General features: G+C 38.4%; 1 protein-coding gene across 2 annotated transcripts in view; it reads right to left on the minus strand.

Moving 5' to 3' along the window:
• OSBPL3 (oxysterol binding protein like 3) overlaps nt 1–16,315 on the minus strand; it is an 85,580-nt gene that overhangs the window by 36,362 nt on the left and 32,903 nt on the right. For both annotated transcript variants that reach the window (XM_083856995.1, XM_083856994.1), the window contains exons 3-7: nt 9,128–9,370; nt 2,572–2,688; nt 2,324–2,377; nt 1,994–2,107; nt 1,062–1,232 (exon numbers count right to left, since the gene is read on the minus strand). In XM_083856995.1, the coding sequence (XP_083713121.1) occupies nt 1,062–1,232; nt 1,994–2,107; nt 2,324–2,377; nt 2,572–2,688; nt 9,128–9,220 (549 nt within the window). In that variant the 5' untranslated portion in view covers nt 9,221–9,370. The remainder of the gene's footprint in view (nt 1–1,061; nt 1,233–1,993; nt 2,108–2,323; nt 2,378–2,571; nt 2,689–9,127; nt 9,371–16,315) is intronic.

Raw genomic sequence — 16,315 nt, forward strand, 5'->3', positions numbered from 1 at the left:
CGCTCACACACGTCCCCTCCCTCTCCACCACGAGCACAAAGCTGTTCAGACACATGTCTGCGTTGGCTAAAACTCATGTTCTGTTACAGGATAAAGTGATGAACTGCGGGTGTTGGGGAACAAGCCTACTCAGATCATAAAGTAATTACACCAGGGAAAAGAAAGCCTTAGATAGAAGAAGGGTATTGCTGCTTAGGAGTCATTCTGGAGCTGACAGAAATAGTTACTACATTTCAGTTGTAGTAACACAGAACAGGTTTTTTTGATTCTCCAAAGCAATCAGCGATTCTACACTGGAGCAGAAGAGCTGCTTTGGGTGAAGGTCAGCCAATCACTGTACAGACAGCTGAAGGCACAGAGGCTGTGTTCAGGCACAGAATACACGCCATCTTCCGTGAAACTGCAGAGGCCATTTATGGGGTTGGACTGAGCATCTGTCAGGACATTTGTGAAACTAATTCACAGACTTTACCAGAAGAGAAGTACACTGCTGACTAGACCCACCCAGACCCCATATCCACCCACAGCACAGCCCCTGGATTGATCTGAATAACCCTTCTGCCTCAGTTAAAAATATAAATAGTGGTCCCAGTTGATGGCTTTTTGTATAATTCCTATATACTCCTTAGTTAAGTAGTCAGCTTCATTTATGTAAAAGGGAAGAGGGTTTATGAACTAAAGGACATACAGCAAAATGCCAAAGGAAAAAAAATACCCAGATGAGTACACCTCTGTGACTAATAATCACGAGCACATATCAGACAAATACTGATATATGTCCCAAAAATTATGAGGATTTTAACTCAATATACAGTTTTGAAATTCACTGTGAAAATACAATTTACTGGATTAAAATAGTGGAAAACTACTATAAAATTTAACAGCACCATAAAGGAAATTGTTTGGATGTAAATCAATAAATAATAAATTTTCCTCTTGACATTTTAGAACACAACTTAAGTGCCACCACAAACTTCCATTATGCTCTTTATTTAATGAACACAGATTAGACTCATTTCATTCCTCGTGAAAGCTCATTATTTATAAATCAAAACCATTACCTTTCTACCTGGAGCAGAATCATAGAAACCAGGGACAGAGTCTGTAGTAGTAGACCCAGGGAAGAAAATATTATTGGCGTCATGAGGAAACATGGAGATTTCATTCTGGCGGTACATTCTGTGATGGCGAAGTTTTGCTACCCATTCATCAAACAGCTCCTGAGACTTCACCTACACAAAATTTCAGGGTTCATGACATTCGCATTCAAAATAACTAACAAAGAAATGACAGTATTTTGTGCTCGTTAGACAGCTAGCCTGGCTGACCTTTACTGGCAAAGTATCAGGAAAGTTTTTCTAAGGATGTTCCTACCAAAATGCACACTGTATGAGCTTAGTCAGGACAGAAAATTAACCACAAGATAAAGTCATGATAAAAAGAAACTACAGTTAGTAATTATGCCTTCCAATGTAGAACACAATACTAGAGCAACTTACAGATTAAAAAACCCTTAAAATTTGAATAAACCCCCTCACATTTAATTTGTCATTTCTTAATTGCTCTAGTTAAAGCTAGGTCGGTGTTTAACTAATTACAAATAGAAATTAGATTTTGGTGGTGTATTTTAAAACAATTTATTCCACAAGTATAAATCCCCATACTTGACTATGGAAAACACTTCCTATGGATAAGACAAGGATGAAGATACAACTACTGAAAATAAAAGCAGTTGTGCAAGAAGTGAACAAAGCATTGCTAAAACGTGAGGCATCTTCAAGGTTTCTGTTCAGAACAGGGCTACTGATTCTGGGCCCTGAAACAGTACAATAAGACCTCTCAAGTTATTAAGCGTAAACTAAACTGATGAGACTAAGGAGTTATTAGTGTAGCTAAGAGACCTCTTGTTGTCAAAAAATAAAATGCTCCGCCCAACACATAAAGCTTAAGTCTTTAGTTTGGGAGCAAGATTATAACAATCTTGAAGACCTACCTTCAGGTGGTATATCTGCTCCTCTGTATCCAAATCTATACATTTTGTTGATTTCTTTACAGACATGACAGAAAGTCCAACATCGATACAGCCATGAAGTTTTCCTCTCTCTATCTGCAAAAAAAGTAAAAAGTAAAAACACAATCACTCCAGATGGAAGCAAAAGGAGAAATATTACCTTCTGAAATCACCATTTCTTCCCCTCTCAAACTACTGTTCAGAACTGCTGAAAACTCTGTTTCTCATTGCCAACAATAGGGAATTACTGTTATTTTGGATAAAAGAGTGGTGTTAGTTTATAATGGCCTCAAAGGGTTTCAGATCACTTACATCAGCTCGGCATTTAGAATACTTCAAAATCCCTCTGTCCAAAAAGAAGTATCTCTGTAAACAGAAATGTAGAGAATTAAAAACAAACAAAACACACCAAAAAAGCCACAAACAGAAAAATAGCACAAACATCCTCCCCCCTTCCATTTCTTTGGAGAACACTTTCTCTGCTTTTATGTAACCTTTTTGTCACAAAACCACACCAAGTAAGTCCCACTCAAGCTTTCAGATACACATTCCTTTCCTACCTTGTGCCAGCCTTTCAGAGGCCATTTCCTCTTTTTCAGCAAGCAGCCCTCCTGCTTCTGTGGCTCCTGGGTACAATTCATTGCTCCCCGGAGTCCTTCTACAATTTCCCAGCTGTCCTGCTTAAACAGAAAATCCAAATGTAGATCTTATTTCTTCCAAAGAACTGAATTGTTAAGAGAGATTCAAGAAGAAGAAGAGGGCTATAAGAAAAAAAGACAAAACCCAATTCATGTTGAAATATAACCAAGGATCCATCTTTACACTTTGTTATGCATAATCAGAGAGATAAGGTTCTTTTTAATTTTGATAAAATAATACCACTAAACAAAACACAATTTTAATGACACTATCCTTCACTGGCTTGCCAGAATTTTATATGTATCTTTTCCTGCACATACATACACACAGTACACAACCAATAGCATAGTCACAATTTAACGAAAAATTTTCTGTCACCAGAGACAGAAACAGCCTATGTTAAAAGAATAGCTTCTGTAGGTTATGAAGAAAAAAAATACAACACTAAAAATGAAGACCTTTTTCCTATAAAACTCTTTTGTCCATACTCAGTAACTCAAGGTTTTGTGTTTGGTGCTAATTACAGCCTCTCTAAAGTAAAAATAATAAATTAAATGAAACTAAACTAAAAAACAAATTAAGAAGCCAAGGAAGTAACTCAAGTACAATGAGGAATATGACATAAATCAAAACTACAAGAAAAACAGAAGTCACCCTTCCTCAGATAAAACTAATTAAAAGCAAATTTCCCTTTTTTGCCACCAGGAACTCTTAATTGAAAGACCTTGCAGCAACAAAACAGAGAAGAGTCCAAATCTCATAGTATTTTTATAGTTTTTATTTATGGAACAACTACAAATGACAATGTAACATGAGTTTCAAGATTTCGGATCAGAGATCTCATGAATTATTTATTGCCAGGATTTGGCAGATGTAGAATTATAAAGAGCTGACAGGAAATGATATGTGCTAGTACCATCCCCTTATATTTGAAAAAGATAAAGAATACTTTAATATGTATTAAAGTATACCGAGTATGTAGTATAAGAGTATAATAACAAAAAGGGACTAGTATGGAGCACATTAGTGAAAAGACAACTATTCTAGGTAGGTAAGTACTCATGGTGCTCCCTGTAAGATACATAGGAAAGTATTCCCAAAAAGAACTTAAGAAAAAACTTAAAAAGAAAAATTAAACAAAATTAAACCAAAAATCAGCAAGCGTGCTAGCTGTCTTCATTTATCCATCTTCAGAATCCTTAAAATTCACCTCTATAAACTCAGAGAAAAATTACATCAGGTAACATGCTCATCACTCGTGTAATAAGGCATTCCAAGCAAACCATCTTCGAACAGACATCTATGAATTCCACCATACTATTGGTGGCACTCCGTTTTCCCTCTGTCATTTTCCTTGTGTGTCATTTAATAGAACAAACCTGCTCTGCTTAATAGAACAACTTAATAGAACAAACAAAGCTGCTCTGATTTCCTGTTTTGAGTTTAGTCTCCCAACACTCACCACAAATAGGCCACAAGCAGTGGAAATGTAGGGCTGAGCAGCTCCTGCCACTCAACACCCTACAGCCCATCCAATGCTGTACTGCCACAACACAAGTCAAAAATGCAGTTGTCCTTCCCAAAACGTTTATGAGGGAACACATTTTGTCATACAATTCTAATCAAGAAATGACAGGAACAGCTGCAAGATTAAGAAAAACGTTGTGTTTATGGTTTTGCTTCTTTCTTCTTGAAAGTAGCCAGAAGAGCTTAGAAGCTGCTTTGCCCAAATCCCACACAAGGTGTTTCCCTTGTCTTGCCAAAATATATTAAACTGCAGTACTCAAGCATGTAACTTTTCCACTGATAACTAATCTAGTAGTAGTGAACAGTAGATCCTTTTCAATATTTTAGTGTTGCACCTAATGAAAGAACTTTCTCCAGCTGTGGGATCAAGTTTTCACAGAATCAGATCAAGCATAAACACAGTGTATCATGGAAAGAGTGGCCTGGCTGCAGGAGACAAGCAGAAATTTGATTTCAGTCAAGGAAGATTTACAGCATCATAGATTATCTCAGGAAGGAAGGGGCCTTACAAAATCATCTAGTTTCAACCCCTCTGCCATGGGCAGGGACATCTTCCACTACACCAGGTTGTTTAGAGCCCCATTCAACCTGGCATTGAACACTTCCAGGGCTGGGGCATCCACAAGTCCTCTGAGTTGAGACCACTCTGCTTCAGTGGTCTCAATTTTCACAGTAAAAAAAATTTCCTAACAGCTAATCTAAATTTCCCTTCTTTCATCCTATCACTACCTTAAAAAACCATCCTCTGTCTTTTTTTATATGCTCCATTAAGTACTCAAAAAGGCTGCAATGAGTCACCATGGAGCTTCATACTTCCATAAGGATAAGCTTAGAATGAGAGGGAATCCTGAAATGAGACAGACCCATGATACAAGGTGTATGAGGTGAAGAAAAAGGAACCAGCTGAGAAATAGCCCTGCCAATTACACCCATCTGGAATAAATACAGTGTTAATAGTTTTGATTAAAATTTTTAGTACAGAATACAACGTTCCCTGCATTATAACTCCAATTTTGCCTGGACCTCTCCTGCAGCACAGACACAAGGTGTCTCGCACATTCCTGCAGGAAAGTCATATTTATCATAGTTCTTTAGGGGGAGCAAGGTGGCCTAGATTGTGACTTCTCAAATAAAAACTGTGAAAATGGGAAGAAAAGCTGAAGTGGAAGAACTGCTTCCCCTCAAGCAGGCTTGACAGCCTGCCAAATCTCAGGTGGAAGGCAAGTCTGCTACTCATCTCTCTACCCTGGTAACCTCACACTTCAATTGTCAGCTGTACCTAAAGGTAGCTTAGTTGAATTAGAAATGGATCCTCTTAAAAGCTCGCAAAATTAAAGGTTTGGGGATCTGCTGGACACATGCGAGGTGCCATGATATATTAACAGAATCTGGTCCTCTTCCACATACATGGAAGAGGACCAGATTCCAACCTTTCCCACCTGAACAAACTCTCACGTTTTTTAAAAAACTGCTGCTGTGACTGGTTTTGGATCCATTCACTTGACCCCAGCCCTACAGATCTTGACCAAGTTTTTGTTTGTGAGAGATTTGACACCTCACTGAATGAGGAAAAGGCATCAGCTGGCTATTCCTGGGAACAGCTGCAGAAGTGAAAGAAAACTGCTTACTCTCTAAAATGAAGGCAAATGAATCAGGCTGGTCGATTATCATCTCTACTCATCCCTCTGAAACAGCAGAGGAACAAATTTGAGACAAAGAATATCCTGAAAACATTCAGATTATACTCCCTTTTTCCTCTTCCTACCCCACAATAGGGAACTGAGAGAGATAGCCCAAAACACGGCACTAACTTGAAAAAAATTACATTCCCTCCCAAAAAAAGACCCCAAAACTCCCAGATGAATGCCCTTAAAAATTGTAGCATAAGTCTGATGTCTAGACTGGTTGCGTTTTAAGATTATGACACTACAAAAGATGTTGCATCATTATGGGCCAAAATCTACACAAAATGATCAACACTGCATTTGCTGCCCAGGAAGAAATTTCACTTGAGGCTAAGGGAGGAACAAACTCTACTTTTATCAGGTCCACAGGTGCTTATTTGAGAGCAGCACTGAAAAATCCCTCTGCACACACTCCTTGTCCCATACTTGGTTTACAGCTGAGGAAAAAACTCAAACATTAGTCTTCAGAGATAAGTCCATTATTAGGTAAATGTATTAATTTTCTTTGTTTGATATAATCAAAACCTTCTCATTTTCTACAATATTCTGCTTCATACAGCTCTTTAAGGCAAATTGTTTCAGGGGAAAATATGAAGTAATGATTCTGAATGTCTCTCAGAGTGACGCTTGCAGTTGCAGCTCCCTGAACAAAACAGATGACAGTGCCACGCTTTCTTTCAGTGCAAAATGCAGTCAGTTGTACCAAATATTTTTAGCTGCCAAAAATAGAAACCTACTTTTTGGAGGATAAGGGTTGGCATCAGCTGCAACTAAGGCATTTGTTACAGTTCATAAAATTGGCAGAAATTATTTAATTTTCTTTTATGCAACATGCATTTTTAAACACTTCTCCTGTCACAAAGCTTCTCCCTGGTGGATCTATTTTAAACGTTAGTTAGCATATTAGATTTAAAAATAACTAGCACAACATCCTTCTTTTGATCACAGGTCTACTTAAATTTAAGGAAGGTCAAAACTCGTTTTCTTTTCTCATAAAACTGAATTTGAGTTGTGTCTCTGTGGAAGAAATCCCCTTCCATAAATGAAGGAGAGGGAAAGAGGTGGGAAGTGGCAGTAGCTTCCAACTTTTCAGGGGGCTTCAAAGTGAAGGTGAATTTAGTGAAAGAGGATTAACCTGTTCAGTTCACACAACAAATGTACTATATAGGGCAGGAAACAGGCACCAAATGTAGCAAAGGAACGAATGGATCCCTCAAAGTCCTGCAGCTCTGCTTAAGTCAACTCCTTTCTAGAACAGTGGCTGATTTTCCACATCACAGGAGTCATGTTCCATACAAGCAGCCCTCCAACATGTAACTAAACTTCAGCAGCCTGGCACTAGTGTGCTTCCATACCCCAGCCTCAGGTCACTGATTTGGTGCTGGCGTACACCAGCAATAAAGCCTGTGTCTAGGAAATCAAGAGAGACTCAGAATTCAGATCCTGCTACTTTTGGGCAAACTTTACCCTGCTCCAACTCTTCTTCCCCCTGCAATTGTCAGATCTTCTTTCTACTTAATTGATTCAAGGAAGTACTGCATCAGAGCAGCAGCAAAGAGAAAAGCACCTGCCAGGAAGATGTGTCACTAACCCAAAAGCCACAAGCACAAGAGATGCAAGTGTTTGAAGGAGGAATAAGAAGCCCTCCATGGAGCTGGAATATGAAGAAAAGAATATCAAAATCATAGCGTATCATTCCCTAACCTGCACAGCACTTGGCAACATCATTTAAACTTTCAGGATACTATTAATAAAAAAGTATCAGTAACCGTGTTATATTCCACTATTCTACCAGGATTTAGAAATGAACACCAAAACAAATCCAAACAAACAAACAAAAGCACCTGAAGGTTATGGTACATGTGGTCCTTTTTTGATTAGGGGATTTTTAACAGTTTCCTACAACTTTAGATGATAGCTGTTTTCTTAATAGAACACCTAAAGTATTGCCATTTAAACTAGTATATAGGTGGAAAGGGCAAATAAATGGCATAAGTATGGTTCCTTATACTGGCTGTATTACACATCAGTGGATTTAGTCATACTCATGTAAATCCTATTATTTAAATAATACATGATAACACTGGATAGACATGAACTGTTGAACAGACAATACCAAATCTTTTAAATTATGCTTTTCAAAGGTAATCTCATACAGAGGATATAAAAGATAGCATCACAGGAAAATAAAAAAGACATCCTGAGAGCAAGGATTTTATTGTTCAGCATACTAGAAATGCACAGCACTTCTCACAAGCACAGCACTTTAAAAGTCATAAATTGTTCAGACATTTGTCTGCCTTGCCAACTGTAAGAACAGGGCCAGAAGTCCTAGAAGAGCAGGTGCTGTTTCAAAACACAGCTGAGGACTCCAAAGCTTTTGGGGGATTGTGATGCTCAATTCCAATTAAAATCTCTGCCTGAGGCAGCTTGAAGAGCTCCACTATGCCAGTACTTGTATAGATAAAAGTTTATGTTGAGCACTTTGCTCATGATTTTGCAAGCATGGGTTGAGCACATTTAAGTTTAAATCTCAGTGCGGCTGCAGGTCAGCATTTCTTGCCCACAAACAAGGCTGTCTCCAGCAGCCTCACCTGTCAGGTGCAAACACTTGTAGACACGTCTTTTGAAACTGAGAGGTTTAAAGATTAGCATCATCTCTGCAGAAAACAAAGCAACCTTTACATTTGCACACAGATGCATCGCGTTACAGGAATGCTCATTTTGCTATCTATGGTTCTACAGTAACAACCAGCACACATGGGTATTCAAAGAAACCCTGTGTTAGGTTCATGAAAAATGAATTATCTTTCACACATGCATGTACACCTTTCCTTGGAAAATTGAAATAAACAGAGCAGTTACACAATATTCTACCACAAAAGTAGTGCCTAAGAGAAAAGATTTGGTATTTCAGGATCAAACCACTGAGACCAAGATGCTACAGCAGCTCCATTTCACTATCAAGACACCATACATATATGGAGATAGAAATCAAAATTCACTGTAAGCATTCCAGTCTTATACACGCCTGCTATTCAGTAATATGTGTTTACCACATTTGACTCAAAACAAGATGCTGCTACCAACAAAAAAAAAAAAAAACAAAAAACAAAACAAAAGGAGAGAGAGCAAGGAAAGCAAAGAAGAGATAAAATAAAACAAGCAAGCAACAAGAAAACAAGGTTTAAGAGATTTGCAGATATTCAAGGAAAAAAGTAACAGCCAATCTTAGCAATACTTTCAGCTTAGTGAAAAAAAGTACCTGTCGACTTCCCTGCTTGGAGGAGCAGCTGCTAGTACTTCTTGAAGGAGACAACATTTTCTGGGATGCACCGAAGTTTTTTTCTTCACTCATGATCCAATACTATTTGTTTCACATAGGCTCACTTAGACCACCATGAAAAGGTAATTTGGAAAATGTGTTGGAAGACTCCTCAGAGAAACACTGAACTCATCCTTTACCAAAATGCAGTCCAGTGGCATGATCTGTATCCCATGGAAACTCCTAAAAGGGAGAAGAAAACAATAAAAGCCAAGTTATTAGATGCTGTCTCTTGCTGCCATATTCTAGCATGAATCATAACCATCTAGCCTTTGGTAACAAGCTGAGCACATTACTGTATTTTATAAGAAATAACTTGAATAATCACTTTAAGATAAATTTGCAAGTCTCAAACAGGAATGACATAGATTTTGGGTCCTAAAAACAATTTAATTGTTGCTATTTGTTCAGAGGACAAAATACAGTATCAAGCATCTTTTTATACATTTAAATTAACTTAAAAAATAATAAACACACACAAAGAAAATCATAAATATCAATATTAAATGGCCCAAAATAGATCCAAAGTGAGAGGCAAATATCCAATAAAATGTCACCAAAAATGATGGTGAAATCAAATAAATGTCTCTTTTTCTCTGTTCCTTGATAATTTAAATAACTAAGCTTGGCTTCATGTTATAAGGAAAACAAAAACCTCTGTATAAGAGAGTAATACCTAAAAGTAGTGAGCATGAAAACTTAGCTGCATAGAGCTGTGCATGACCACTTTTACCTGGAATCAGAAAGCTCTATCTACTGTCACATCAGTTGTCTCAGCAAGTGACTGGTAGAATAATTAACAGTCTGTTTAATGACAGTGCTCCTTGCAGCACATGCAAATAAAAGTCATGCCAGGAACTCCCAGTAACGGAGTTCCAGCGTGGGTAAAAGTTGCCAGGGTAACTGCATACTTTTTAAAAACAAACCAAACCAAAACAACAAATAGAGGATATTACAAAAGAGTGATGCTTTCCAAAACATGAGGTGGCTGTATAAACTGTGTATCACTTCAAATTTTATTGCCTTGGGCAAAGAAGTCACAGTTAGGAAGAGTCCAAGAACAACCACTGAGAAAGGTAAGAAAGTTTCCACAGAATGAATTATGATCTCATTTCCAAAACAGGGGGGCACTGCTTTGCAATTCCCTTGAGTGCACTGTCACAACAGTCCTGAGCTGGGATCACTGATTATTGAAGTTTGCCATTTATTTTTTTCTTTAAGAGGCTTACATTCTATTCTGAGAGAAGTGATAATTTCAGATCCCTGGTAAAACATTGTGTATTTTAAGAATTCATTTTCCTTAAAAAAAAAAACAACAAATCAAAACAAAACAAACACATCAAAAGTCACAGAAAAGAAAAACTAACCAGAACACAAAATTAAACATCTCTCCCTGCAGCTCTAGTCTGAAGCATCCACCTTCTGAACAGAAATCTTTTCCAATCTACAGTGCTTTCTGGCAATATAGTTTGCTGTAACATTTCAATCAACATGCCCTCTTTTCACCTGAAACAATCTCTCCTTATGGCATTTACTTTACCTAGTTAGAAATACTCTGTTACCTCCAGAACAAATCTGTGATACAGCCCCAACCTCCACAAGTGAGGTGAGAAATGAATTCTCCTGGAGTTCTTCCAGGAGTGAAGGTGAGTCAGCTTGGTAAATATTCCAGGAACCATCAGAGAGCTACAAAGACAGTGAGCACAAGGAAGGCCAAAAAAAACCCCAGAACAGCAACGTGACAGCAAGGTCTATGTGATCTGGGCCCAACACATGGACTTTAGACTGAAGTTATGACTGAGATTAGGAGTAGTGCATTTTGGAGAAGGTATGGCCACTTTCTATCTAGAAGATAAATTCATGTGCCATTTCATTGAGAACTACTACATTTCAGAGGTTTAGATTTGTTTTACTTTTATTTCTAAAGCAGGTTAGAAGCATCTCAGGTTTTTAACTATGGAGTAAATATAAAGGATACTTTTCTTCCTTACTTGCAAGTTCCATTTAGCAAGATAGTTTAATGGTAACATCTGCATTAACAAGCAGAGATCAAACACTCTCAACAGGAACAGAAATACTTCTGCCAACTCATTGTTCAGATACCCACTTGAAACCAGGCAGCAAGTGCTTTGCTTCTGGAATACACTTTGCTCAGATAAATCCCTGTTCTGTTCACTGCTCTTGTTCAGAATGAGCACCTTCAGCTTTCACTGGTGACTATCCGGTATTTTGGCAGTGATTGGCAGAGTTCATGGCAAGAAACAGGCTCTCATTTGCAGCCAAATGCACTGAAAATTACTGCCTTCAGTACCTTGTGGGTATAGCTGCACGACATGCTAGATTTAAGGTATTCAATGCCCTTTGCCTGTTCGAACACGCACGATAGTTGTGATGTCCTGGAAATGTAAAGGAACTCAAAAAAACCCTAGAGGTCTCTTGGACTTCAACACAGAGAAGCCACATAATCATAGGAATATTTCTATCATCATGCTTTTGGTATGGAGTCTAAATGAACTTAAGGTTTGGCTACACTAATGTTTTAGGACAGAACAGAGGGGTACTTCCTCTGCAAATCTGTAATGACAAGGTTTGCACTGCAGGGCACCTTGGAACATGGAAACTGAATCCCTTTTGGGTTAAATGTGCTCCAGGACTGCATCCAGTGCTCAAAGCATTGACTCCACAACATCAGACCAGAGGTAGTCCTGGTGAGTCTTATGCAGGGTCTGATATAAGATCTTCTAAGTATGATTGACTACAAGGATCCAGTTTTACTGCACTGCTCCACTTGCTAACATTGACGTCAGAGAGACACAAACTTATGCCACCTAAGAAAGCACTTAAGATCTCCTAGGGCAATGTCATTTGTCCTTTTGGAATCAAAAAGAGTGAGATGGGCACATTTCCAGAATTCAAATGAGCTGAAGATGACTCACTACCTAACAAGAGGTGCCTGAACAAGGAGCAGGAGACAGGTGAGGTAAATCCAGCAGAGTGCACCTGAAGTATTCTGTCACTCTACTTCTAAAGTAGGGGTTTTGAATTTTCCTTTATTCCTTCAAATGAATTACTTCATGGGCTGGACAAAAGGCTTTTCTTACCAGCCCTGAAGAATTCAGGAGTGAAAAATGTATCCTCTCTCTAAAGTACTTTATTCTATTGGTGTTTCCTAGTAATTTAACTTATTACCTTGAGACTTCCAGATTAAAGAATGAAAAAGCATATGTCAATAACGATCGTGGACCCAACTCCTCTGTAAAAACTGTTGTGTATTCCAGCAACAACTTTGTGCTCCTTTCTTAAAATTCTCTTCAAGATTAGAAGAGAAAAAAGAAAACTGTGGCTGCCCTTCAACAATAACTCATTCTTCCAGGAAGGTGAGAAAACTGATCCTGCATCCCAATTTGACTGGCTTTCAGCAGTAGTGACTGGCCCTCTCTAGAGCAAATGATATTTTGCATTACCTGTGGAAATTAAGGCCACCATGTATAAGAGGAATTACAACTTTAAAGCAAGCATAAAAAGCAGTGTTATGCTAAAGAGGCGAAGTTTGCAACTAATATTGATTTTTAAGGTCATCACGATCCAAATTCACTGGAATTTGCTTCTTTCCATGCCACAGGATGGCCTCAGAACTGTATTTGTTCCCACATTTCTCTGGAGCACACAGGGCCACTTTCCTTGGTCTACTCCAAAAAAACAACTTAAAGGTATGAAGCTGAGGCAAATCCAAATAAATTTAGGACAGTAATTTTCACAAGTGCTAAGTATTGGCCTAATTATTTTCTGCTGCAAAAGTAGGCCAAGAGTACCTCTGCAAATGACCTCACCCAGGTACATTTTGAAAAATTAAGAATACATGAGTATCAATTATTAGTTAGAGCTACTACCCCATAAAATGATAAACAGCACTTATCTCTACTTATCATCTGCAACTTAAGAGCTTTATCATTCTACATCAATTAAAGCTAAAGTAAACACATGATCATATGTAAAACAGGAATACAATTCTTTTTTTTTAAATAGTACCATCCCAGGTTGCCCTCAAACCTTTAAAATTGCACAAGTTCAAAGCAGCCTTGCAGTATCATTTCGTCCCTCACAACTCTGAAAACAATAAGCTTACAGCAAAATCAAAGATTTTTTTTCACATCTCACAAAAGAAGGGAAGTGAATTTCAGAAAAAAAAATGTATAACTGGAGTAAAAAAAAAAAAATCAACACTATGTAATTATTTTTGCCATAGTTCTGGAGGAAAAATAAAGCCTTAACAGCTGCTTCAAAGCTGATTCAGCATTGAAGGAACACTAGAGACTTTGAGGAGCAAAACTGGAAGTGTACATCTCATTCTGTAGTCAATTAAGGGGTTTTGGATAGAAGAATAGAAACAACAAAGCCTGATGAGAGTCAGGTGGATACCACAAGGATGGAACTGAGTAATCCAAATCAGATGAAGCAACATTGAGTGACTTTCACAGAATTAAAAAAGACTTTGTGCTGAAACCTTTGCTCTGCAGCTATTATTAAGTTACATTCACTCACGTCTGCCTGGATAAACAAAGCAGTAGTCTTTTCCTAGTATTGCTTTCATGTCTCTCTCTGTTATAGTTCAATTTGCCAGCTTTAGACTATCCTGGTGTCTCATCTGGCTCAAAATAGGAAAGAATTATTTATAGGCTACAGATGCACCATGTACAACTACTGGAGATGTCTTTTCAAGGCAGGTATTTGCTGTTCCTCAGTTACTGTAAGATTCACACTACTGAATGTCAAAGCACATAAATCCTGTCTGTTACTAGCTATTCTCTTTTAGTAAAGAAAACTTGCACGAACAAACAAAAGCAGTTTAAAACAACTCTTACTGATAGGTTATTAAACCTATCTTTGAAAGCAGAAGTTCAAACAGCTTAGGGAGACTAACAATAACAGGAAGCATTTCAGAACTGCCTTCCATCAGATAGGTGCTCACCCAAATCACAACTTCTGTTGAGCAGATGTTTTCATCAGCCATGAAAAAATACTACTCTGAAGTAGTCTGTGGTGCAAAGAAACAGTTCCATCAAACCTGTCTCCTTAAGGAGGCTTTTGTAGCAATACAATCATGTGATGTCGGTGACCCAAAAGAGGAAAATTTAGTTCAAAGAAAACTCTCCTAATTATCTAATCAAGAGAGACAGACAGAGAGGGAAAGGGGAAAAGCTAGACAAACAACAACCATACTGCACTTAACAAGAGATTGCTTATCATGTATAATGTTCATCACTTGATGAAAGAAAATCCTGTATGTTCCAGTGCACAGAAAGCAAAAAAACCCAAAACTAGAAAACAAACCACAAAACAACACCCCAGAAACAATGCAGTAGAATACTTCCCAAGAAAGACATCAAAGAACATGCTTCGATGTCAAGTCTAGTTGCACTTTCCTGATGCAAAAAAAAAGCAAATATTTGCTGCTTCACTGAACCTTGGGGCAGATAATTCAATCCTTACATTATGAAAATCTTATATAAATTTTAAAATAGGTCATTCAGCATCCTGAAATATGAGTACATATAAAAATACCACCTTTTCCTCACATCCGCCACAGAAACTGACTATAATACTGCACATGACACGGTTCATTTTAAACGCATACTCTTGACAGTGTTTCCATCCCCCCAGGAGATCTGTGATAGATTGCACTTGTACCAAAAAACCTCCAAACTTACCGGGTATATAAACTAGATAGACATGTTAAAAGTCTTGGTGACAAGTGATACAGAAAACACACACTGTAATGGCAGTATTTTTACAGTAATTAGTCACCTGTCATACTAACTTTTCCACCCAAATTTCAATCGCAGTTGAGAATCATAACTAACAGGTCTAACCTAGCTCACAGTCAGGCCCTCAATAATTAATATTCCTCTTCTCTCCTTGCCCCTTTCAGAAAGAGCCTTCCCTAGGGCTTGCCTGGCAGCTCAGGGCTCACCAGCAGGACTGAGGGGCCCCACAGCCCCTTCCAGCTCCTGGCACAGCTGAACACTCACCCAGTAAGCCAAAAGCTGAGGGACCACGAGAAACAATCTGTGACCCAGTAAAAGAGGGGTCCACAGTGTCCCTGCCAAGAGGGTGGAGAGCTCCAGAGCTGTGATCAAAGCCTAGGCTGGGTGCAGGTACACTGCACACAGCCGTGCTAAGGAGGCAGACAGTCCTATCTCTGCTCAAATAACAAACCAGGAGCAGGTCTGTTTGCACCCAACTGCTGCTCAGCTAGAGAAAACCTTACAAAAGATGATCAGGCAATAGAAGGGGGAGAGACAAGCTTATTATCATTTCCAGTAAGGAAAATACCAAGCACATGGTATCACTTTACAGTCTATACTGAAAACCTTGGAAAGGCCCATCTCTTAGTGATAACATCCCTGAGTGGGAAATATTTGGCAGGAGCTTGGTTGTCTTTCATTTTTCTGCTCTTGCTACTTAAAGCTTTGCTTTGTTCACGACAACAAAGATATTTTAAATGGGCCCTGAGGCTTATTCCTTTACAAAACTGCAGTCATTATTGCTGAGGTGTTACTGAAAAACACATTATTTGTTGTCCCGGAGGTTTGATAGGCACAATGTTAGCTCTGGAAATATCTGTCAGTCTGTCAGCATGTAGTAGATCAAGATCTTAAGACAGAACTGCCTGCACATAAGAAAAAGACATCACTTTTCTGTCTTTTCTGTCAAATCATTGAAGGCATTGGTGTAACTTTGAATCAGACAGGCTCTCTGTGACCTGATGAACTGCATAATCCTGTGAGATGCATAAATCTATCAAGGCAAACATAAAACAATATATTTTATTAAACCAGCTGACATACTTGGTTTATCTAGGGAGAAAGAAACCCAAACCCAGTCACCCCTGGTTTCAAGTAGAACAGCAAATGGAAATAATGGAAGAGTTTTGTTGGCCCAGGAATGATCCTCATCAAAGCCTGAAAGAAAATATCATGAGGGTGCTATTACCAGCAAACACAACACAGATTCTTTATCTCATGCAGGAGAGCTAGACATGTTCATTAAAGAGTTACAGGATCCAACAAACCTGCTTTGTCCTCTTTGATGTGCTGTTTTACCTTTCACACTTTGGCATAATCTACT

Source organism: Zosterops lateralis (genome assembly GCF_965231275.1).
Source record: "Zosterops lateralis genome assembly, chromosome: 1".
NCBI lineage: Eukaryota > Metazoa > Chordata > Aves > Passeriformes > Zosteropidae > Zosterops > Zosterops lateralis.